The sequence below is a fragment of the Aplysia californica genome, unplaced genomic scaffold (genome assembly GCF_000002075.1).
Source record: "Aplysia californica isolate F4 #8 unplaced genomic scaffold, AplCal3.0 scaffold00161, whole genome shotgun sequence".
Taxonomy (NCBI): Eukaryota; Metazoa; Mollusca; class Gastropoda; order Aplysiida; family Aplysiidae; genus Aplysia; species Aplysia californica.
The window spans coordinates 585,590-611,813 of NW_004797431.1; the positions used below are offsets into that span (position 1 = coordinate 585,590).

Here is a 26,224-nt window from a genome sequence, read left to right on the forward strand (position 1 = left end):
AAATACTCGGATACAAATAACTTTCACTATGGTAACGAAGAAAATCTGAACTTTTTCAAAGTGCACAGCATTTGGTGTTTTATAGCAAAGGAGCAAAGAAACAGCCATCTGAATTAGGCCTACCCCCATTTCACCGAAACCATGCGCTCCGAAGGCTGCAAGTCGGCTTACGTGCCTTGTTTACGCTAACTAATTATACGTTTGCAATAGCACCATAAACACATGAGAGCACGCACACACACATGCGCACACACCCACACAGATACACGTTCACACACACATACAAAAACACATCAACACACATACACACACATGCACATAGACCGCCTCAGTGGCCTCTTGGTAAGGAGTCCGCTTTAAGAGATCTAGAAAAAGGTTAATTAATCTCTTTTAAAAGCACTAAAACACAGTAAAAACGAACCTTTAAAGACAAACCAAGAGTAAAACTGAAAGATCAACAGACGATCACAGCAAGGAGGGCACGCCCAAACAGTCACCTGTTTACGTAAACAAGCTTGACGTGAGCTGGAAGTTACCGTTCTTACCCCGTTTAACCAATCAGAGCCCTCAGTCGTGCATAGTGACAACCGTTTGTTTATATTTCAGACCATTCATGTTCGAAAGGGGTTAAAATCTAAAAATAGTTGCGAATGAAGAACGTTGAAACAAAAGTGGCCATGAGGTAATGGTTCTATAAATAACCTCACAGTTACACATGAGCAAGGTCCAAATTCCTTTATCGCGTCTCGTCACCCAAGATCACAACAAACCACACACACCCCCAAAATAAATCAAAATAAAATATTTATACTCAATTATAGTTGTTTATTTTTATCGTAAATGAAGCAGAATATATTAAACTTTCAATAGATTAAAAAAAACAAAAATTTCATGGAAAGTCACTTTTTTTGCCTTTGGAGCCTCATAGCTGATAATAGAACACTGCGTCTTACAACTGACATTGCTCGTGGAAGACACATTTGATGTTGAAGTCATAGTGAAGAAATGTGCTCAAGCCGTTGCCAGCGACTCACCGGCATAGCGGTTCTGACCATGAACTACTGGGAGCGGCTTGCCAGAGACAAGGAGCTAAAGCGAAGTGCCTAAATGCCGTATTTTATTTTCATCTTATACTAATACCGTGAGAAAGCCTTTTCCTTTAGGCCAACTTTACAACAGCTCTTCAAAAATATTTCCTAACTCAGCAACTCCTTTCAGAGCACGGCACTTACAATTCATCAGGCTGCAAGCTACTTATCTAAGGTATCACATAAAGGAGAACAGGTACTATAGCCTTGATTCGACTATGTCTTAGGTGTCTCAGAGCTGAAATTTACTTTTTTTGACGAACTTTTTTATTTTATTGACTTTCTATGAGGCTTAGAAAACAACTTTATTCAGTCAATTCAGTATTTGGCTTTCAGCTTTTGGACAGATAAGTTTTTTCCCAGTTATCACAATAAAGCAATTTTAGTTTTAGTTTTTAGTTTTAGTAAGTGTTTTATGGCGCTCACAACTGCATAAGGTCATATGAGCGCCAGGAGATTAGAGGTGTTACAAAAGAGTAACAAACATAAAAAAGAAGAAAGGGAGATAAGGACGACAGATGTTTGATTGATAGGAAAGAAGACGCAAACCACACCAGAGCACCCGCCAACCACCCACAAAGTAATTTTAAACGGGGAAAAAAAAATGTAAACAACATCAGGTTTATTGAGTGGTGCATTAACCTACAAATCATATGAAATGAACAGAGATACATCATGCTGTTTGGCTGTGATTTTCCCACCTACTGCATGTGGCTTTAAAACAATGCTTACCTTGAAGCTGGACAGACTAGGTGTGTAATCTTCACCAAGTTCCATGACCTATTCAGGACAAACAAAGAGTAAATTATAAACCAACTAGATCTAAACAAAATAAATAGTCGGGCACAGATAACATGAGCACAGAAAACTCGAAATCACGGATGGCTCATACAATTTGATATTCCCCGACTGATATCTTAATTTTTCCGTTATATCCATATATACCCAAATTGTGACTGTGTCGAACACATTTGCCAATCCCCAACATGTTTTAGTTATCTATGCCCAACTAAACTCCCATCTGTCAAATATACACCACATAAGACATGAATGCTATGATCACAATTAAATCTTAAATGTGTAAGACATTTACATACTGTCATCTTACTCTTCAAGAAGTCTTATCTCTGGTTCAATTTTGTTTCTGCATTTATAGTAGCACATGAAAGCATGAAATCAGCTAGATTCTATGCCCACTCATGTACACATGGAGTCTGTAGGCAAAAGAGTCACAAAGAACAAAAACAACTTCCTACAGAGATTTTTATTATAACAATAATAATAAAAATGATTTTTAAAAATGTTTAAGAATAATAATAATAATAATAAAGACCACTTCTGTAGCACCTACTCCCTTGTGACTCTAGGCACTTCACAATAAAACTTTTTAAAAAGAAGAAAAAAAATATTTGTGAGGCAGCATGATGAAATCAGGCTCTTGTCAAAATAATGAAATCAAAGAAACCAGCATTCTCCCTCCTGCTCTTTTGGCAATTTTCATCAAATTTTTGGCCTTTGAAAAACACATCTCTGTGTGGATTTTACTGAAAAATGTTGAATAAATACATGCAAAATGTTATTTTGCCGTTTCCAAGGACTCTCAAGCTTTGGAAGTCACGTAACTTTGGCAGCCATTTTCTCACTAACTTTGGCTCTGAAACCTTGCAACCCCCACTTCCTTTAATTGCATCCATTTCTATTTAGGATAGACGAGTATTTTTTTTTTCAACGGAAAAACAAGACAAATGAACAGGCTATAAGATTATACCAATAAATTCATATATGCCCAAAAACTGACGAGGGCCTGATTCACCGCGTCATGTCACATAAAAAAAATTATACAGCTTGCACCATGACACATTTTGTGCATACTGGCCCATTCAATGTATAACAACCCTTTCATGCACCGGTAATTTGACAGAAGAACATAAATAATCGAAAAGACTATCACTGAGGTTGCTGATCAAACTTAGAAGAAGAATCAACTAGTTAGTTTGTAAAATAGTGTAGGGTTTTGTACATAATCGTACAATTTTTACTCAAAATTCAATGTTTTTTGTTTTGTTTTAGTAAGAGTTTTACTGCACTTGCAACTGGTTTATATAAAGTGCAGAAGATTTGGTATCACTAGAGTGTAATATACAAAGAAAAGAAGGAGGAGAGATAAGGATAATAGAGATAAAACATATTTAATAGGAAAGAAGGAGCAAATCACACCTGAGTACCTGCCAACCACCCATTCAAAGTCTAAAAAAAGAGCCCAACATGTCAACAGGTCCAATAAAATATAATGGTTATCTTGTTCCATGGAAACGGCAAGAGAAACAAACAGAAACAAAAGTAGTAGTAGTAGTAGTACAGGGTTTTACGGCGCTCGCAACTGCATAAGGTCATATGAGTTTAATATAGTGTAAAGCGCATAGAGCCTGCTGTTGAGCGGGGATATGCGCTATACAAATGCTATTTATTATTATTATTATATGAGCGCGCGAAACACAAGTTGGTAGCATTCGCAACAGTTCACTGCACGGTTGGTCGACAATTAGACTTTAAAATGCTAAAATACTAAATTTCAGTGTAAATATATTTGCGATTTAAAACAACTCTTATAAATAACAATTTTAAAAAATTTTAAACTATATTGTTTCACTTTACAATTTGCCATAAAGGCCAATGGCCTTCATAAAATTAAAAATTCTGCTGGGACCACAGACGGAAAAAATGTCTTGCAATTTCTTGCATTTATAATATTTCCTTCGGATCTCTCCAAAGTCTAGACATTCGTTTAAGATGTGTCTAACGGTAAAATCTGTGTCGCATCCGACACAGAACGGCTTCTCATCTCCCTGTAGGAGGTATTTGTGGGTCAGGGCCGTGTGTCCGATGCGCAATCGAGTAAAAATGACTTCGTCTCTTCTGGAGAGGTCTGAAGGATTTCGCTGTTTCAGTTTGGGTTTATTGTTTTTTTGTTTTTCCCAGTGGCTCTCCCACAGACTGGAGGTGTACTTTTTGACTTTATTTTTAAAGTCAGTCTGTGGGAAAGTGTTTGTCATTGATCCCAGCAGAAGGGATGAAGCTTTCTTCGCCAGGTCGTCTACCTGCTCGTTTCCTCAGATGCCCACATGGCTAGGTATCCATGCGAACATGATGTTTTTTCCGTCTCTGATAGTGTGTGAATTTTCTGTTGTAGCCTATTTTTGGGTGTAAGAGTTGTAGTTTGTGAGTGAGGTGATGCAAGACAGAGAGTCAGAAAGGATTAGGAAAGATTTGTTTGGAGAATTTTCTACGGAGTCCAGTGCCATGTCAATGGCAGTGGCCTCCGCAGAGAAAATGGAGGCTTCAGGATGGAGTCTCCTCTGGTGTGTACTGTTGGGAGATAGGGCTGGTCTTTTTTGGAGCCATCCGTGAAGATGAGCTCCGCACCGGGGTATTCATCTATTAGTTTTTTGTATTCTGCTTTAATCTGCTTTAAAAGTTTTGGTGTTTGTGCTTTCTTTGTTGTGTGTGGTCAGCTTTTGCCTTGGTGAGGTGCCACGGAGGGAGGTCGGGGAAAAGAAATTGTTGGATGTCTTGTTTGGAAAAGTGTAAGTTTTTGAGGTCCTCAAGGATTCTGAGGCCGAAGGGTTTGATGAGTTTTTCGTTGTTTTGGAATCTGTTTATGGTTTCTGGGTTTGTTTTAAAAAAGCAGTTGTGCGCTGGATTTTCCGGTGTTGAGCTCTGTTTAATTGCGTATTGTAGTGAGAGTTGTGTGCGTCTGAGTGAGAGTGGTGGTATGTTGGCCTCGGCCTGGAGGCTCTCCACCGGAGAAGTGCGGAAAGCCCCCACAGCGAGGCGGAGTCCTTGGTTTCGTACTGGGTCTAGCATTTTTAAGATGTGTGGTTTTGCCGATCCACAGACTTGACAGCCGTAGTCAAGCCTGGACCGGACAAGGGAGATGTACAAGTGGAGAAGGTGTTTTGAGTCCCCGTCCCACTCCAGATGCGATAGAATTTTCAAAGCGTTTAGCGCTTTCTGGCACCTCACACGAAGGTCTTTGATGTGTGGTATGAATGTGAGTTTTTAGTCGAAAATGACGCAGAGGAAACGAGCTTGGTCCTGGACGGGAATCCTTTCCCCGTATAGTGTCAAATCCGGCTGCAGCATTACTGTTTGCCCACTTTTCGAGTTTGTCTTTCCTTAGATCTTCAAAGAGGATTTTTCGAACAGCAGCATATCAAAAAGTCGTCAACGTATAACGAGCTGTCTATGCTGTTTTGGAGGGGTTTTACTATGGAATTTATTTTAATTTCGAATAGGAGAGGAGAAAGGATGCTCCCCTGGGGGACTCCCTCCTGTTGGTGGGGGTCTGAAAGGGAGGACCCGACACGAACATGGAAGGAACGGTTCTTCAGGAAGTTGCCAATGAAGGCAGGGAGGTGACCGCGTATGCCGAGTGCGTGCAGGTCTCGAAGAATGCCGTACTTCCAGGTTGTGTTGAAGGCTTTTTCTAGGTCGAAAAAGATGGCCACCATGTGGCCTCCTTCAGCAAACGTCTCGCCTATAAAGGTCTCCAGGCGGACCAGGTGATCAAGAGTGGATCGAGTTTTCCTGAATCCGCACTGGAGACCGCTCAGCGAGCCCGTCGTTTCCAGAAACCACATGAGTCGCCTGAGGATCATTTTTTCAATGAGTTTGCAGAGACAGCTCATTAGTGCTATTGGTCTGTAATTGGATGGGTGTGTGTGGTCCTTGTTTGGCTTGGGTATTGGAATGACAGTGGCGAGACGCCAAGACTCCGGAAAGGAGTGCGACCGCCACATGTTGTTGTATATGTTTAGTAGGAGTGTGAGTGTTTCTGAGGGTAAGTGTCTAATGATCTGGTTGTGGATGTCATCCGGTCTCGGGGCTGTATTGCCCAGGTCCGAGATGCACAATATTAGTTCGTCTATTGTGAAGTCTGCATTGTAGGTTTCAGTGTTGTTTGAGAGGAAGTTTAGGTGTTGTTTTTCTCTGTTAGTGTTAGTTTTGATGTTTTGAAAAGTGGTGTTGTAGTTTGCTTGGGATGAGTTTTTGGCGAGAGATGTAGCAATTGTGTTTGCGATGTCTACTTGTGTTTCAGCTGTGGTTCCATCCGGCCTCTGGACGTGCCAAATGGTGTCTGTGCTTCTACCCAAGAATTTTTTAGCAATTTTGAAAACTTGATTGAGTGGTGTCTGGCTGTTGATTTTTTAGATGTATTTTTTGAATGATTGTCTTTTACTCTCCCTGAGGCATCTACGTGCCACAGCTCGAGCCTTTAAATTGTTTATCTTGTTTTCTGTGGTGGTGTTGTTGACGTTTTTTTCGATACGCTGCCTTCTTTTTCTTTACTGCATCCTCACATTCCCAAGAGAACCAGATATTGTTCCTCTGGGGTTTTGTTTTTGTTTTTGGTATGTGTTTTTGGCATATTTCTAAAAGCTTTTCGTGGAATTTATTGTAGTTGAGGTCGAAAGTGGGGTTCAGAATCTGGGAACATTGATTGGCAAACCCGTTCCAGTCTGCTTTTTTTAAGTTGAAGCGTTTGGGATCGGGTCGTGTTGGAGGCTATTGTTTTTTAGAAGAATTGGGAAATGGTCCGTACGGTCTCCAGCACAGACCCCTCAAGATCTGGGACTAGGTCAGGGGTACAAAAGGTGAGGTCAAGAGATGAAGTGCCATAGGTGGCTCTGTTTCTGTAAGTTGGGGACCTATCATTTAAGAGACAGATGTTATTTTGAAATAAAAAATGTTATATTATTTTTCCTTTCTGGTCTGTAGGTTTGTCTCCCCAAAGGGGGCTGTGGGCATTGAAATCACCTAGCAAAATAAAAGGTTTTGGAAGCTGAGCCTTTAAGTCATTTAGTTGGGTTAATTTGAGAGGGTAATTTGGTGGGATATAAATTGAGCAGATCGTGATTGGTCTGTGCAGGGTGACCCGTACGGCAATAGCCTGGAAGGTCGTCTTAAGATGTACTTGTCTATGGAATGTGTTGTTGTCGGTGTAGATGGTGGTACCACCGGAAGCAATCTGGTTCTCAGTGTGAATGTGATGATACGCAGTAAATCCTCTTAAGTCTATGGTTGAAGCCGGGGCGAATTTTGTTTCTTGTATACAGGCCACACGTGGGCACAGTGTGGCCTGTAAGTGTTGCAATTCTGCAATGGAAGGTCAGATTCCGCAGGCACTCCATTGCAGGACCGCCATTATGACTTTTTAGTTTTTATTATGGAGCTCAAAGGCCCCGGCTTCGAAGAAACACTCTGACTCCTCCTTGCGGGGGAGGTACAGTGTTTTCTAAGTTGCCGTCCTGGATTGGACGGCGGTCTAGTGGGGGATTTGGAGGAGTGACAGATTCCGCCCTTCCCGGGGTCAGGCTGGGGAGGGGGGTCGGAGCTGTCTTCCTCCATAGGCAGGGGTTTGTCTGCTGGAGGGGTAGGGGGAAGTTGAGCAGACGGAGGGGGCTGGGAAGGGGGGGAGGGGGCTGGGGGGAGGGGAGAAGGCCCACTTCACACTCCATCAGAGGGATGGGCTGTGAGGTGGAAGAAGAAGAAGAAGAAGAAGAAAAGGGGATAGAAGAGGGGTGAGGGGGAGAAGAGGGGGCGGAGGAAGAGTCCTCCCAGTCCTCCCCTAAAGCCCCATAGCGGTTAGAAAGTGGCACCTCATAGGGGGTTACCACAGGGATAGTAGCGGGCTTTTTGTTCTTAGGCACAGAGACTTGCCTGTTGACCGCAGGCTTTGGGAGGTCGGCAGTGGAATTACTTGCCGACCTCGTGACTACCTGGGCTGCCTTTGAATATGATGACCGGCCAATGACTGGGGTTATGACTGGCGGGTAGACAACCTTACGGGCCTCCTGGAAGGAGCAGCCATTTCGCGCCTTGTATTCTTGGATGGCGCGTTCTTGGAGCCAAGTCGGGCACTCCTTGCTGAAAGCTGTGTGCTGGCCGTGGCAATTGGGGCAACAAGGACTAGCCTTGCATTCCTTCTTAGGATGCCCGGTCTTGCCACAACGAGGACACACGGCTGCGTGACTGGCTATGGCCGAACTTCTGACACTTGAAACAGCGCAGAGGGTTCGGCACATCGGGTCGTACGTCGAGTACCAAGTAAGATGCCCGAACCGTGGCTGGAGGGCGACACGATTCAAATGTGACGACAACCGTGTTCGTCTCAATAGTAGTCTCCCCCCGTCGAAGAGTAATCCGGCGGGCTTCGACCACTCCCTCACAGTGCTCCACAATCTCCTCCATGGAGCAGCCTATCAGCTCATGGCTGCGGACCACGCCCTTCGAGCGGTTAAATTTCTGGTAGTGCTCGGACTTACATGGAATACTGCCGAAGGTCGTGGTATCCAGGAGTTTGGTCACTTCGTTCTCGGTTGCGCACTTGACAAGAAGTGCACCACAGGAAAGTTTCTGTACACATGTGGGAATGTATCACAGAACTTTCCGTAGTGCATCTCCTGTCTTAACAGGTTGAGATCGGTAATTCTTCTCTGTGCGTCTTTTGAACTGGAGATGGCCACGTACGGTTGCCTCAGAAGCTCCTTGGGAGGAGGGAGGAAGGAGGCATCGGTTAAGGTCCTTTTACCATTTTTTAAACTTTTGCTCGGCTCGGCGGCCGCACCCGCTTCCGCGAGCCGAGACTTTTTCACGTTGGGAGCTGGGGAAGGGTCTTTAGGGTTTTTAGAATCCATGAGAGCTTTTTATTTGATTAGACTCCGGGGCTCCCCGCCCGCCACGGAGCCCAACAAAGGGACACATTGCTCGGATGACCAGAGCTGTGCCAGGGCTACCCTGGAGCTATACTCTCAACGAGAAAGTACAAGACCCTCAAGTCAAGATTGACCCAGGGCTTGATGGGGTTTCAGCTCTCAACCGATTGAGTGGCATGGGCCGTGCCACCCTCCCGTCTAAGAGGAAAACCAGGGCCAAAGAGGTGTGTTGGCAAGGTACAGTCCCTGGACAGATCTCACCTCAACCACCAGGTACCCGGTTTCCCTCCGCACGGGTCGCAACTCACTCTCAACGAGGCGCCCACTCTGTGGGATGGGTGACCTCTCGTTTTGCTGCACATGAGGTCAGCGGTGGTAGGAAAGATAGAAAAAGAAAGAAAGAAGGAAGGAGAAGAGGAAGATACACCAAAGTGAGTGTCGCACACGGATCCCAGAGGCTTGGGGTCTGTGTGCGACACTTCGCCTTTGAGGGGGTTGCACCTTCTGCAGACGAAGCAGTGGGTCTATTTATATCCCCCCGACCCACTGGGTCAAACAAAAGAAACAAAAGGGCAGTAGCATCAGAGAAATGTACAAAAGAACAAATTGAAAGAATACATGCTTGACTTACATAACTTACTAATTAGTAACATATTAGGCGTTAAAAATCAGATGTTCTAAAGCGTAACTACCTTAAAAGCAACGATATCCCCTAACTGCGGTGGACCTTCCAGCACTGGAATCTTCTCACACTCAATACCCACTGGCGTCACTTCAATTCTTCTGTCACCAGACAAGTGTCCACTTCTGTCAAGAAGTTTTCTGGTATCACGGTGGTTCTTTGAATCATTCTCCACTTGCTGTGAAACCTACACACAAAAACAACAAGATTCAAGCACTGACAACTACATTTGACACTTGACATATCGTCCGCCAACTATTAAAATGCACTAAGCTAAAAATATTGAAAATCATCTTTCACTTGCAATTTCCTAATCTGTGGTATCAGTCTCATGTGCTTATAAAGATATTTTGTCAAAATTTAAATTCTAAATGTTGAAAAATGCAAGTACAGAAATACTAATGAAGGTAGTTTTTAAAAGAATGAAACTGGTTTTTTTCATTCTCCAGCACAATTTTCAACGATATGATAAAGGGAGTGGGTAAGCAGGGTTTGAAGTCAAATCGATCAAAGCTTAAAACCAAAAAGAAATCAACAAATATAATCAAACTCGTTACCTTCCTCCTTTAGATGTGAATTATGTTCCTAACTATGCCACTACTATACTCATCGAGGAGACCAGAAGATCAAAAACAATCTCTCCACTCTCTCTATGATACTTTATCTCTCTCTCTCAAGGAGGGAGAGAAATGTATGTATCATGTGTATGTGTGTGTGTTTTAGTGTGAGTGAGTGAGTGTGTGTGTGTATGTGTGTGTATGTGAGTGTGTGTGTGTGTGTGTGTGTGTGTGTGTGTGTGTGTGTGTGTGTGTGTGAATCATAATCGATTCGATGATCTTGTCATTTTAAGTATTATACTGTGCACAGGAGAGGTTTTCAATGTTCAAAACTAGGTTTAACCAACCTCTATTCCCCCCACCCCTCTCCTTGAGACAGCTGGACGCGAAGACTAGATTTGCGAGGTGGGTCTTGCCACAAATCAGTTCCTTAGAATTACAAAGTTTTATCTGCTCAGTACCTAGTTTTGAGAAGTTTGATGTAAATATTTTGAGTTTCACAGCATGTCAAGCTTTGCCAAACGCAATTTTTATTCTTTGAGTATCTTGATAACGACTCTGAATAATCTCATGGTCTTAATAATGACTCAAAACAGTCAAAAATGTCTAAGCAGAAAGACCGAACTCAATAACAACGCTCCCAACACTGGAATGCAAATCAAACTCAGGTTTCTCCACGCAATGACAAAGTAAACACCACAACACAGATGCCGGTAAAGGCTGTACACTTACCAAAATCATAACAGAAAGTAAACAGACTTAATTAAGTACAACATTCTACACAATGAACTCTGCAGAAACAACAGTTTCACATCTCACCTTCTCACTTTTCGGCAAGTCAGTAGACAACAGCACTGAGGCAGCATCATAAGTCTCTTTCTCCATTTCTTCCACAGGTAACTTTTTTAGCTTGTCTTCATCACAGCTTCTTTCAGAAGCATCCCCAGAGCCCGAGAGTCCTTGACGACTTCGAACACGCCTACGGCCCAACAACTCTTCAAACTTTCCAGCAGGATCAATTGCTGCCCCAACGGTGAATTTCTGAGATTTCTCCGCAAGAGAGGCACTGAATCGCTGGGCAATTGTATTAGCTCTTCTATGCACACTGCTCAGAGATTCCCCTGAGATAGATTTCTTTGACTTTGACAGGGGCGTTACTGCGGAGCTGTCAGGAGAAGATGTGATACAAGCAGCAGCAGCAGCCATAAAAGTTGAAACAGATTCAATATTTTTGGTACCAGCATTTAACTCTGATGTAGCCCCTTTGTCATTGGGTTGGGCAACATCCAGGAAGCTTTCATTATCTTTCTCACTAGCTGGTACACTGTTTTTACAATTTTCTTTTCCATGAGACTCCAAATTATTAAAGTACTGGATGGTGGGTGCATAATCTGACAAGTCAATGAGAGATGCATTTTCATTTGATACATTTTCAACCTCTTCTTCGGAAGAAACCTCAAATACTAATCGAGTATTTTGAGGCTGTTGATCTATGGGTAAATTAAGGCAATAGTTTGGAGGAGCCTGGGGCTGTCCAGCAGGTTCCACAGTTTCTGTTGCTTCACTTTTACCTTTTTTCTTACGCTTTCGCCTCCTTTTCGGATGTACAACATCATCAGCAATTTCTTCATTTGTAATCGTAGTTGAAGGCGGCTGAGAAGCCAGTCTTTTTTTTGTTTCTGCAAAGGAACTAGCTAAATTTGCACAAGAAGCCACTGTTCCTTTGCCAGGGTTTAGCTTTTTAGATCTTTCCTTTTCTTTCGAGAGTTGAGCAATTTTTTTGCGCAGAAGAGATTGGATCTCAGGAGACATCAAGTTTGCACGTTGAGGCTGACATTCACTTGCAAAAAGATGACTTTCAGTATCTTGTGCTGCCTGGGATTTATCAAAATTAGAATGCTCCCCAGGAGTATCAAAGTCTGTCTTATTCCCGGTCAGCTTTTTAACAGAGCGTGAATCCTCACTCTCTGCTCGTAAATTTTCCTTTTGACGGGACTTTTTTCGTACAGCTCCCTCACCGTTTCCATTGCAACATCCTGCAGAGCTGCCTTGATCAGGAGTCAGTGTTTCATTGTAGCCACCCACAGCACCACTGGCACTATAGTCACCAGAAACTCCAGCCTCTAGATTTATTTCTGATTCTTTCCGAGGAGCAAAACATTTATAGCCTTTACATTCTGATCTCCTATGTGTCTTTTTGTTGTCAGAAGGAGCAGTAAGACTTTGGTTGTGATTAAGACTTGGCTCATAGTTGGAAGGACGCCGCTTTTGAGGTGACTTACGTTTGCCTGTCTCTTCCGAGATAGTTCTTGACCGCGCATAGTCTCCTCCATTTCCAGCAATAGTGACAATGGGTTTACTAACTGAAACTTGCTGCTCTAAACTAGAGTCCTTGGGAGTGTACCTGCAAAAAAAAAAAGCAGAAGCAAGCTCATGATAAATATGACAAACAAATAATATTTAAAAGATAAACTGAACCATTTGATCATCAACATAAAAAAATTGAAAACTGAATCCAGAAAAAAAATAAAGGACTCCAAAAGTCTCAAGTGCAATGCAAGAGATAACAGGCCAGTTGAAACTGTTTGTAATGACTGTTAATACAGCTCTAATACTGTGATACACAGTACACATATCAGTGCTAGACTACATATATATATATTTATCTACCACACACATAGCCAGCCTGAAAAAAAGCAAACAGAATTTTAGGTCCAGGTCCAGAATTTTGTTCTTATAAAAATTCTTTGTATCGTCACTACCCTAGTAAAATGGCATAACTCAGAACTGTGCCACAATGCAAGAAGCCTTTTATTTTGTTTGGAGGTACTATATCTATCTTTTGGTATAATGAAAACAAAAACGCATTGGCAGTAACAAAAGAAACATACATGGCAAGTTTTACCACTATTAGTATTTGGACAAAGGATCTCAGAAGTAGCAAAAATCATGAGGTAGTGGCCATTTTGCTAGCGCAGCGACGATATTCAAAACACAAATTACGTAAACAAATTGTACATCGCAAAAAAATTTGGCGTAAGTTTTGGTAGATGTAAACACAACCGGTTCCGCGAATTTTATTTACCAAAGTAGCCGTAATTGAAGAGAGAGCATGCTGGCATGGTAACAGTATGAGTGTATGCCACCCAAACTGAAAGGGCCGAAACATCCTAGCAGAAAGACCTAAACATACTAAACAAGACTTCTCGCCACTTGGGAATCAAATTTATGTCTCCTGCATGTAGCGAAGCACCTAAATCCTAAATGCTACACCAAAGACGCCTGTCAGATGTGAAGGAGCCATGGCAGGGCAAAAGAAGCGGAAAGGTTTCTTGGTTGAGGAAAAATAGCGGATCTTAGTCTTAGCAGAGGCAGGGATAAAAAGCTTGACAAAACCCAAATCAGTAAATCTCAGCGACTGTGAACCCAGCATGCATGCCAGCATGGCATATAAATATGAGGGAAATAATATAATTCATGTTAAAATTCGACCCAATTGTCCAACTTTGTTTATCTCCCTTGATACATACTGAAATTTGTACACAAAGAAAAGATTTCCACATCCAGCCCATATTCCCTCCTTTCACGTGCCAGACTTTAGACTGTATCTTCAAATTATAGATTTCAGACAGAGAGTCACCCATACCGATATATTTTAATGTCAGGCGAAATTTTAGGGCATTTAGTTGGTGAAGTATGGGACCGCAATGCACACAAGACAAATTAGTCTGTCCCCGTCGGATTAAGCGATTGTGCGGCCGGGCGCCACATGTTTTTTTGCATGATTCTGCAACATTTACATAATTTTGGATTCCCCGCATTTTTTCATTAATTTTTTTTAATGTTCACAAAAACAATAAATAATTATTTAACGCCTCGCCATGTGACTAAAGGGAAGTAATCACCGTAATAAGTCAAGTCTCATTTAAGTTTAAGTGACAAGTTGGTTATTTTCCTTGTTAGAAGATCTTGATTAGTGGAATATGTTTCAGGGATTTTGTTCCTTGTGCAAGTTCAATTTTTCAATCCATCAAAAGTTGTTCTCATGTCTGCTGAAGTTTCATGTTTGACCTGGTTTAGTGATGTTCCAGCATCAGAGGTTCAGATATCACTATTTTTTTTCTCATAGTAGTCATAGATCTACAGCTGAAAGAAAGTTACAGGAATTATATTTTTGGTGGCTTTTTTTCAGACTGATGTGTATTGTTTTCTTTCCACTTTCCAAATACACAAAAAATTACTGATACTAATATGCTCTGTGTTCAATTTTCCTCTGTACATAAAATATGAAAATTCTTGTTGAAAAAGTGCCAAACGTGTTGTGAATGGAGTTAAGGTAACTTGCATAATTTTTGCATAATTTTGCATTTGTCTTGCATAATTTGGCCATCTAAATATTCATAATTCTGCGGGGACTGTAATGTACGTTTAGATTCAAGAACAGTTGAATGTCTTGGACAGTCAGCTGATTGTAAGAGCAGGTCTGAGAGTAGCCTATATTTGTCACACACCCACATTTCAACGTGTTGGCAAGACAAAAACATGTCAGGTACAAGTGAGTCTCATGTTCTGTAAGCGCGCATGAAACATGGTTAGACTTGCAAACTAAAGCATCGCGATCTTTCATAGAATTATTTTTATTTTATAGTTGTTCTGTGCCTACGTCTGAATGAAAATAGTCTGTGTGTGTGTGTGTGTGTGTGTGTGTGTGTGTGTGTGAGTGTGTGTGTAAATATAATATTGCATGAGAAGAAAAGAAGTAGTAAAGGTTTTTGAAAATGAGTATTCCCATGTAAAGTGCAATGAGGAAATGCGCTATATATATTTACTAATAACTCTATATGCCCACAAATTGACAAGCGCCTGAGTCCACCTCATCATGACACATAGTATATCATTTTCATCATGGGTCGAAATCATTGACCGGTCAGATCAAACTAGAAGAAATTTAGACTTTTATCAAACTAATTAGCTCCTAACTTGCGACAGTTGAGTTGAGTAGTTTAGTACACTTTGCATTTTAGTAGGGGAAATCCAAAGAAACTGGGTAGTAATCATCCCCGACTGGCGTTTGGTGACGGGAGCGGAAGTTTGGCTTTCTTGCCGATCGGCCAGATGTGACGGCAAAGTCTAAATTTCTGCTAGTTTGATCTGACCAGTCAAGGACTTCGACCCATGATGAAAATGATAATTATACACTCAAGATTAAACTGAAATGTGACTGTTTTTAAAGGTGATTCTGTTTATGAAGCTGGTATTTTGGCTTGGCCTGGAGCAAATCTGAGTAAGGTCGAAATTGGCCCACCCCCTGTCGAAGTTGCCCATTCTCACCCTGTTGAATTTGCACCAGCCTCCAAAATCTCACCCCATCATTTTAAGTAAATCATCAAATTTCATTTCAAGAACAAGAAAGGAAATCGTAGGCCTAGTTGTAGGCTACCCCTACACAAGCCATCCTTTACCTTTTTAGATTCAAGTAGATAGCATAACATGCGACCAAACGTAGAACGCCGCAAAATATTTTTAGGTAAGGCGGCCATCTAATGTGATGCCAGACCGCGATACCCCTCCTATCACGTGACTACAAAAAACATCTCTAACTCTTAAATATATAGCCAACCGCATGGCACCAAAGATCGTGCAGAGAATCTTTGATGGCAGGACGCTTTGATGGTGTGACGTTTCTCCAGGAATACCGGTAATGTGATATGATGCGGTGCTCCGATGATGCTGCTGCTTATTTCTTCTGCGCATTGTTTATCGCGCCAGGGGGAGGGGAGCAAATCTTCCGGTGACTTTACGTCAATTTCTGCGCGCTTTATTGTCTTCGTATATACCATACATTATTTCAATTTCAAGCATCACTACCGGAATTCCAAAATGTTATTAACATACCGGAAACCTTGTTGTAACCAATCAGTAGAGCATGGCTGAAGGTTGCAGTTAGCCGCCCGCAAGTGTGAAATTTTACCGTGCGAAACATTTGGATGTGGATAATACAGTGGAACTCTTGATTCAACAAGAGGAGATGGATTCCCCGTTTTTTTTTCTTCTTTAAAATTAAAAAAAATATCCCGGATTCAACAAGCATTTAAATCAGGAAGCTCGGATTCAACCAAGCTGCTTCCAAGGTGAACAGCCCCCGCAGACGTGGCTTTGCTCAATTTTCTCCCACAACGAACTTTATCTATTCCCGGAAACCATCCATTGCACCTGCATCGTGAATCATTATATTCACTTAACCGATTGCATGCCATCAATCAGCGGCCTTCTTTCATACCAACACATGCGTTGTTGGCACGCATGTTTCAGAGTCGGATGGGCGGCCTGCACAAGTGTGACTGTGTGCGTGTCAGGGGGCACCAGCGGTCCGGGCATGGAACGTCGCAGATACAAACGCGTCACAGTCTTTCTTTCCATTCGGCAACTGATCATTATTTATTACAGTGGAACTCGGATTTAACGAGCTCGGATTCAACGAGAACTGGGATTCAACGAGATGAGATAGATTCCCCGTTTTTTTTTCTTCTTTAAAATCAATAAAAGTAACCCGGATTCAACGAGCACTTAAATCAGCGCGCTCGGATTCAACGAGGTCGCTTCCAGGGTGAACAGCCCCCGCAGATGTGGCTTTGCTAATTTTTCTCCCCGAACGAGCTTTATCTATTCCCAGAAACCATCCATTGCACCTGCATCGTGAACCATTATTCTCTTCGCCGATTGCATGCGACCAATCACTGGCCTTTTTTTCATACCAACACATGCGTTGTTGGTACAGTAGTCTCCGCCTAAACACATGGAGCTCGGGAGGGCTCCTTAGCGTGTGTTTATACAGAGCGTGCGTTTACATGAACCTTTGCAAGGGGAAGAAGGGACACAGTCATCTCATTGCCTTGATATTCTAGTGACCTCCCTTTGGGGTAGGGGTCACTTTGGGCCGATAATGTGACAACACGTGACTGTTTTGTGAAGGATTCCCCAACAGAGGTTAAGAATACAAACTGTTGGAGATAGTCATAGATCTAGTCATAGAGACGACAGACCAGCCATGTTGCTTTCCAAGCGACCATCCCCGACCATAAATTCATGCAGAATCATTCTCGAGAAACATTTTCTCTTGTGATTCGTTGAACATGTACGTTATAAGTTTTTCGAGCGCAATAATTGAGCTTATTTGGCTATTATTTAATCCTATAGAGGCCTGTCTAGTGTTTTACAGCATTTACGCATGTCGCGCATCAGGCCTAGATCTAACTAGAGCTAAACATTACATGATTACACGCAGTCACTCAAACTCAACAAACATCAGTCAGAAACCTTCTATCAAAGATACATTTCCAGTGACCGATCAAAAAACATTTCAGTCCCCCCCCACACACGCACACACTTTTAACCGACCAGCCCTAGACCGAGACCTGTGCGTCAGTAAACGCGGTCCATCACTCTCTTTGTACGGCGTGAGGGGCACTCTCACCAAATATCCGGTTTTCTAGTAAATTCTAGCCATGTTTTATGCAGGCTGTGCAGGTTGTAAGGTTGTAATGGAAATTTCCCCTTGCCAAGCTTAACTTGTTGGCGTGTTTCGCGGATCGGAGCGTGCGTTTAGAGGGAGTGACCATGCATTTGTACATCTAAATTATATACAGTGGAGTCCACTTATAACGAGTCCGGAAAAAACGAGAAGTCTGTTATTAAGACACTGTTCTAAAACCTCGTTTTTTTTCTCCTCTTTACCTTTGTAAATAAAATACTGCTATTGCGCTATCAGACAAACATGCCAGTCGGTTATAGCGGAAATTGCTGTTGCTGTGCACAGTGCATAGGCCTATTATACATAATGCAAAACCTCGCAAGTTCACAAACGTGTTGGTGATCTAGCGAAACAAAGAATACGAGAGTCCACGTGCATCAACAATGAAGGCCGGAGCGACTGAGTAGGGAGAGTGTGGCGTGCGCAGACATGCAGTAACGCATCGCATGATAAGCCAGCGTAAGCCTTGTTTAGATTATCGAGGCCTACAATGCCTCTCACTTTTCTGATACGGGGATGGAGAGGTCACAGCAATGTGATAGATGGAGCGAATGTGTGCCCTCCATGAAGGAAAAATCTGGCCCTCATTCAAACCATTGGGATTGAGCAAAATTTTGCGTATTGTGCTTTGTTCTTTACAATATTCATTATGGTTATGATTTATAAGTTGTACACTGAGACAAAACCATACTAAATGAGAAAGGTGCACCATTTTATGAAAGTGGAACGAACTCAGTTGCCTGAAAAGGGTAGTTTGAGCATGTGTGGCCTAAATAAGCTAAACCCCCCTCCCTTACCTTATTTAGGCCATATGTGGCCTAAATAAGCACTCCCTTTTACAAATGTTCTTTCTAAGCATATCCAGCAGCACGCAATGAGGGAGCTATTTGCAGGAGATGCGACACAAAAAATAAAACGCATTATATGTCTATCTGGTTTGAGATCCTTCGTGCTCTGGCTTCCTCTGGAAAGCCGAACATTATAATATCACAAACGTGACCGGTAAAATATGAACTCGGTAAGCTTTTCAGATTTGGTTTCGAGGACTTTGTGCATTATCGGGGGTCTCTAAGCGATTTTTTTATTTTCAGATTCCCGGGACATAAATTCCCCGAGCCCCCCTGCATAGAATCCTCATTTCGTACTGACCAATTCTCTAGACCAAGACAGATTTTAGAATGTTTTGCTTCGATACCGATTTTCCATCTGCATTCACAATTGTTTTCTAGATATACAGATTTTCCAGCAGCAGCAAAAAACCGAAGATAGACTGAAAGAAAGAATGAATGAAAAGAAGGGGGAAGATTATCTATCGTGAGTAGACAGATTTCAGCCGAATATGCACGCGAAAAACTATTGCCGACCGAACGGTACAGATAGACAATGGTCGAGTGTACGAAATACGCAATCTAGCAGTTTCTTATACAACTTATTGTCGGGAGTTACTGTAACTGACAAGTTACGGGGGAAAGTGCTGATCTCTCTCTCTCTACACATGGATTGATGATGGAGTTGATATGATGATGCGGCAAGTACGGAACTTTCGGAATGTACGGACTTGCGTAAAAACAAAGAAGAATGGATGCACTGCAGAATGGGGTTTTTTTTCTTTTTATTCTCTCGGCACCCATCGTAAATCCGGTAGTTTTGACACCTTATCGGTATGGCGGTAGATCTAGAACTCAAAATCGGTATCTACCGGAAAAATCAGTAGCTTTAGGCAGCCCTGCTGACCCAACATGTCATTTCATGCGGTATCTCCAAAGATTCTCTACCACACGATCTTTGGTATCTGCACGGCCTTCTAAAAATAGTCTGTAGGTATTCCAGGACGTGATGACATCACATTACAAAAATTAGCCGCCAATCAGGCAGGTGCGTCGTTCTACGTTTTTCGGTGCATGGAATGTGAATCTAGAATAGACTGAGAAAACACAACTTACACTATTTGGACATAAACTGTATCTCCATCTTTCAAAATACGGGAACTTTCAAAAGATGGAATAAGGCAACCTGAAAGCCATAAGCTGCACGTTTTGTAGTATTCCTGATTTCCTATTTCTACAATGTCCAAGTCCAGAAAATAATAATCTGCCCCCGAGTTGTTGAATTCTGGGCATGACACACTTTCTTCCCCTCTCAAGACTACGGTAACTTCTTGAGCATTGCTTGAACTTGAACATAAATCATGAGCTCTGGGCCTAGATATAAATCTAGATCTACTTGGTCTTGGAGTTGAAACTAAAAAATCATTTTTTGGAACCACTCGCATTCTCTTCGGTGGTGAAACACTCTTTGAATTTGAAGATAGAGCTTGATTTTCGCTAACATTGAGCTGCTGTGAAACTGAGACAACTGAAGTTATCCCTGGGGTTGAGGTAGTTGTCAAACTGGACAGGTGAGTAGGGGAATATTCAGGAGGTTGAAGCATCGTGACTGCTCCAAACTCATCAAACTGGCTCTGTTCACCTCCAGTATTGGTTAAAGATGCGTACGGTTTCGAGGAATGTTCTAATAGTTTGATTGCTTTGAGAAGCTTAGTTTCCACATGGGTAACTTTCGGGCACTCCGAATAATACAATAAATGCCAGAATGAGTCAAAGTAATACAGAGACGCATCTGGGGGCATAGTGGAGTAAACCCTGATTCGTGCACTTTTGGGAAAACGTCCGTGCGGCGACATACTCATGCGGGCCGCCATGATGGTGGACGGCTTTTACAAAATTTTACTTTCATACTGGAGATTTTCAAAGTCTGAACTCGTGCAAAGGAGCGATAGCCTACTAGATCTAGCCTAAATCTACTGTCAAAGAAATAATAATAATAATAATAATAATAATAAAATAATAATAATAATAATAATAATAATAATAATAACAATAATAATAATAATAATAATAATTGATCTAATGACAATAATAGCAGAGACCTAGCAATGTAAACATTGCTATAGCCTAGGTCTCTGACACTAGCATAATAATAGCCTAATTTAGTCGTGATTGAAAAATAACAATAATAATAATAGGCCAGGCGTAATAATTTAGGGATATAATATGCACTCTCTCTTTATCTCTCTCTCTCTCTCTCTCTCTCTCTCTCTCTCTCTCTCTCTCTCTCTCTCCTGTCTCTCTCTCTCCTGTCTCTCTCTCTCTCCTGTCTCTCTCTCCTGTCTGTGTAGCATTGTATTATAGGCCTATACTGGTGGAACCCAAGACCGACACAGTCTTGGGTGGAACTCAGTTTCAACCAACTCGGATTCGACGAAAACGCGGATTCAACGAAAAGAGTTCGATTCCCCGGTAGTTGTTGTTTTGTTGGGGGGGGGGGGGGGTTCAAATAAAGATCAATAAAATTAACTCGGATTCAACGAAGCCGCTTGCAGGGTGAACTGCCTCGTGTGAACAGTCAGTAATATTTTCATATTCAAAACATGCGTTATTAACACTCACCACACATGTCCTAGCGCAAGCAACTGTGTGTGCGAGTGTCCGAGGGGTTGGGGGAGGGGAAGAGCACAAGCGGTCCGGGCGTGGAAGTTTAGTAGAGATACAAATACGTCGATAGTTATCTCTTCAATATTCCGACCAATATACGTACTATCACTATCAGTAAACTTCTTATTGTAATTTTTGCTCCTACTTTGTACTATTGGACTATATTCTTCTATTACTACTATCAAAATCATGTACATTGCATATTGTGTGCGTTTGTATGTAACTAATATTATATATACATGTATATATGCCTATATTTATATTATGTAATATATAAAAATACGCTCAAAGACACAATAAGGGTTCGTCGATGTGTTGTCGCACAATAGGAAACCGTTCCTAAATCTCAGTTTTATCTCGCTGGCTCACAACGTTGTTGTCACCAGATGCTCTCGTGATGTGTGCTTTCGTGTCACAATTAGATAAGATAAGATAAGATAAGATAAGATAAGATACATCTTTATTGTCCAGATCCTGGCACATTGGTTTGGTGTTCCACCACGAGTACACACACACGCGCGCGCACATGCACACACACAGACACACACACACACACACACACACACACACACACACACACACACACACACACAAACACACACACACACACACAAACACACACACACACACGTACACACGTGCACGCACATGCACACACAAGTAGGCTTACAATCACATATATAATATAAATGAGCAGCAATATAAACAATAATAATCGTAAGCTAGATACACACTCAATGTTATTTTGATGCATGCTCTAAGGTCGTAAGTACACCTACTTCTGGCTGACGCCAGGCGAAGAAAGGGAGTATTATAATTATATAGTGATGCGACTTAAGGGTAGATGTTACTACCCCATCCATGTGAGCCCTGATCAGGCTGATCGGTGTAGATGTCAACTTGTCAAGGTGGTCTGGGTGTGAAATCTCACAAGTGCCTGTGAAAGTACTCGAGTGGCTCTCCATCACAGAAACTTTCCTGGCCATAATATGGTGACATTAGTTTGACCAATGCCTGCCGCCCTGATCGTACGGCCAGCTGAAAAAAACAACCCATGTCACTGGGGCCAAGTGTGGAAGCAAAGGAAATGTTATGTCGTTTCCGTTTTGGTACATTAGGTCAAATGAAATGCAAGCACAGGTGGCTATACGATACGTTCTTTCTTATTCTATGAACGCTGAGCGTTTCGGCCGGTGGCAATTGTATGAATAAGTAGGATATTATTGACGTATTCAGTTATCAGAAAGGCCAGAATAGTTTTTGAGAGGTGCGAAGTTTTGTGAAGTGTGAAGTCTAACTCCCCCCCCCCTCCCCCCGTCCCCGGGGCCTTCAATCTCCCCCTAAATTCCCCTGTCCAAGAAGGAAAATGTATTGGACGGAATTTTTTTCTGGCTCCCTTGCGATTCAGTCTTAGACAGGTTCGAACCTGTGTAAGACATAATCGCAAGAGAACCGGAAAAAATCCCTACATCTTAGACAATTTCATTCACAGACAGAGGAATTTAGGAGGAGATGGAAGGGCGTCGGGGGAGGGGGGGGGGTTAGAGACCCAGCTGGTGGGATAGAGGCTCACTTGTCTGGTTGGCAAGCATGGTCAAAACTTTCACACCTCTCAAAAGCTACCCTACCTCTTCTGATAATTATTGTGTACGTCAGTCATATAGTTACCAATTGACATAGGTGCTTGTATTTCATAGGACCACTGTTCGACCTTCAAACAGAAACGTTTCAACAAGGCCCTTATACTTCCCCAGAGGCCTACCGCTACTTTCACCCTTAGCCCCACCCGTTGGTGCTATGCACAGTCAACATTAATTGGAGCTCCTTTAACCAGTCAACCAATACCACCGTCCCGTGCATATTATGTAACAACGATTCGAGATCTTTTTTCGGCACGATCGGGGTGTCAGACATTGGTCAAACTAATTTCACAGCCCTGGCTACCAAGGAAAGTTTCCGTGCTCGAGCACTTTCACAGACACGAGATTTCACACTCGCTGCACCACCCTCACCATCTAGCGCTAATAGCCTACGGGGTGCCAATACGGATGGGATTGGGATCGGCGGGTAGGGCCGATCGCCCAACTACTCGGTCGCCTAACAAAAGGGTGTTTTGTTTTCAGTTCCAGGCGGCCGAGTAGGGCGATCGACCCGATCCGGCCGTCAACGTAGTGGGCTTACAACTGAGAAGACCAAGGCTGACATGGATGAGGCAACATCCTTATATAAATATAATTGCACCTCTACGACTCCGCTTCCTCGACCGGCGGCATATGTATAAAAGTTTAGACAGCCTATGGAATCAACTTTTATAGTTTTGATTTAAATCAGGGCTGTTTATGTACAAACATTTTCAGTCTTTCTGACAGGTAAAAATCGTAGGAAGTCTCCGAAGGGGGTGGATCTCTCTCCATTTCCGCGTTACTAGTAACATGCTTCCGTTTTATAAAGACTATTAAATAGAAATGTATCCCCCCCCCCCAAATAAAAAAGGGGGAGGGGGGGATTCGCCGTCATAGGCAGGTTCGACTGCATTTTATATAAATCTATAATGCGCTTGACAATCCATTTATTATTTACTCCAGGATCGAATCCATGATATATAGCATTCTGAAACAGTCCCAAACTTTCAGGGGAATTGCATACAGTGCAAGCTATAATTTCATAAACCCTAAAATCTCAGTGTATGAGTATCATAATATATCAATACAATTTTATGCTTTTATGTTCAGCTCATTTTGCGACATATTTCCCTGCAATTAAAACACTAAACATATTGACAAATAAATAGATCTTTTGCAGTCTAAATGGCCAGGTACCCTATCACACCAGGGTAAAGTGAAGAAAAATCTTTGAAGTGCCTTTCCCAACGACACATCTTGTCGAGCCTGTCTCGAACCCGCAAAATACCTCACGAATACGAGTAGTATACTAGGCCTAGTAGGCTAGGCTAGTTCTCTCCCCTCATCAGATCCCCCACTGCACGATTTGGTTACATCTGCGGTCAAGACAGTCTGTATAGGCCTAGTATTTAGGCCTATCTTTCTACGTCCACCCCCCATCGCACCCCCAGATCCCAATGCATTTTTTTTTAATCGTGAAAATGACACTGACCAAAATCTTCACTTTCTAAGACAACGACTTTTCTTCTCGACAATGAGTGACCGTCCCGGACAACTGTGACTGTATTGTGTTATGTATCTACTTGCCGTGGGTGGTTGGTGGTTGCTCTGGTGGGGTCTGCTCCTTCTTTTTTAAAAAAACCATCTATCATCCTTCCTTATCTCTCCTCCTTCTTTTTTGTGTATGTTACTCACTTGCGGAGGTCCATGATCACCCACGCCAGTCGGCAAGGCACCGGATGCGGATGACTCTCATGTAACACATCTCTTCTTCGGCACGTATACGACCTTATTGTGTTGAAAATGCCTTAAAACTCTTTACGAAAACGATCTACTTGCCAGGTTCTTTGACGGCAGCATGGACCCGTCTCTGAACGACATGACCTTCTCCGACATCCCGGGCACACTATACAGCGCGCTACAGATGGCCAACCTGGCTCCGACATTGGAGGGACTCCTGGCTAGGGCAGCCGTCATCACTCCCACAGGTGAGTTAAAGAAATGTGAAATGGTATTGGTTTAATTTTAGCTTTATGGCGCTCACAACTGCATAAGGTCATGTGAGCGCCAAGGGGTGAATGTCAACAGGGAAGTCCAAACAGGGAATCAGACTTACTCTGCTCACCTCTCCATCCTCAACAGCACAAAGTCTGCTTCGACTATAAAGGCACCCCGGAAACAACAGTTTACTAACAGAGAGTGACAAAAATACAAAAGAAACAGAGGGAAAATAACGATAGTAAAAATGAGGAAAGAAAAACCAGCAGCGCCTCTTAGGTTGTTCTGTCTTTCCAGAGGACACAATGTCGGACTGAGCTGAGTTTTCGTTGATTGGCTATGCCGCACATCATTGGACTATTTTGGTGGGGAATAGTGTACATCTACGAATTCTTACTCTTCTTTATTTATAGAATACATCACACGTGAAGACATGAGGGTTATATTCTACTTTTACCCGAATGTCCACAGAGGCAATATCTGACGTGTCAAGGTCGATACTCTACACCGGTCTGCCGCTGGAAGGTTACGACCTCACCACAGACACAATGGAAGATCAGCTGATGAAGATACGGTCATTTGAGGTAATTAGTTCTTGTCCTGTGTTTGTAGACTGTTGAAGATACGGTCATTTTTGAGGTAATTAGTTCTTGTTTTGTATTTCTAGCCTTTGGAGATACGGTCACTTGGGGTAATTAGTTCTTGTCTAAGCCGCAATGCCTACAAGAAAACATAATTATTTTTCATAATTATTTTTTGTGAAAGAGCCTTTAGTCTTTTAGTTTGTTCTGTTTCCAATTGTAGTTGCCTTCATTGATTTTTAAAACAAACTTTTTAAAAGAATACATACTTTGTATGTCTGTACATACATATGAAGGTATATGTTTGTATGCGTGTAGGGGGTGTATGTGTGAGAGTGTGTGTCTGTGTGTGTGTGTGTGTGTGTGTGTGTGTGTGTGTGTGTATGTGTGTGGTGTGTATGTGTATGTGTGTAGGGTGTGTGTGTGTGAGTGTATGTGTGTGTGTGTGTGTGTGTGTGTATTTGTATGTGTGTGTGTGATAATGTGCGTGTGTATATATTTTACGAGAGTTTAAGTGTGTATGTATGTCTGTATCTATAAATTTCTTTTTTTCTGTGTCTGTGCGTACGACCCTGCCCGTGCCAGACCAAGAGCTAGAATTTTTTCCCGGAAAAGTGATGTCCAAGACAGCTACACGAAGCTACACGTCTATCCACTCTGCTGTGAACTGTCATTTCTCCTGCCACCTTGTCTGTCGAGCGTTTTTCAATTATGCAGAATCCAAACATGGAAGGGGAAAGAAAGGGTCTCTTCCCTATTCATGTTGCGAGATTCTCCACAATGAGTGTGTATTCATCTCTGTCAGGGAACATTGGAGAGCTGGGACTTTACAAACAGAATCACAATTAGCCTGCACAATGTGCTGTCGATGACACGGCGTTACCAAATAATGATTTGACGGTCGATTGTTTGAGCTGGTGTGAAAGATGGTTGCAATATGGGCGTGCATTGGGGTG

At 42.4% G+C, this 26,224-nt stretch overlaps 2 protein-coding genes across 3 annotated transcripts in view; one reads left to right on the top strand and one right to left on the bottom strand.

Annotated features, from left to right (window-relative positions):
• Positions 1 to 20,278, bottom strand: part of LOC101863341 — a 37,706-nt gene extending 17,428 nt beyond the window's left edge. The window contains exons 1-4 of one of the 2 annotated variants that reach the window (XM_035969595.1): positions 19,517 to 20,278; positions 10,862 to 12,446; positions 9,496 to 9,672; positions 1,727 to 1,868 (exon numbers count right to left, since the gene is read on the bottom strand). In XM_035969595.1, the coding sequence (XP_035825488.1) occupies positions 1,731 to 1,868; positions 9,496 to 9,672; positions 10,862 to 12,446; positions 19,517 to 20,274 (2,658 nt within the window). In that variant the 5' untranslated portion in view covers positions 20,275 to 20,278 and the 3' untranslated portion in view covers positions 1,727 to 1,730. Of the gene's footprint in view, positions 1 to 1,726; positions 1,869 to 9,495; positions 9,673 to 10,861; positions 12,447 to 19,516 lie in introns of those variants that run through there. The other variant, XM_013082140.2, reaches the window with a different exon arrangement.
• Positions 20,279 to 23,874: 3,596 nt separating this feature from the next.
• LOC106011678 lies at positions 23,875 to 26,166 on the top strand. The gene is made up of 4 exons (XM_013082128.1): positions 23,875 to 23,900; positions 24,532 to 24,677; positions 25,159 to 25,271; positions 26,074 to 26,166. The coding sequence occupies exons 1-4, from the start codon at positions 23,875 to 23,877 to the stop codon at positions 26,164 to 26,166; spliced, it is 378 nt and encodes a 125-aa protein (XP_012937582.1).
• Positions 26,167 to 26,224: the final 58 nt, after the last annotated feature.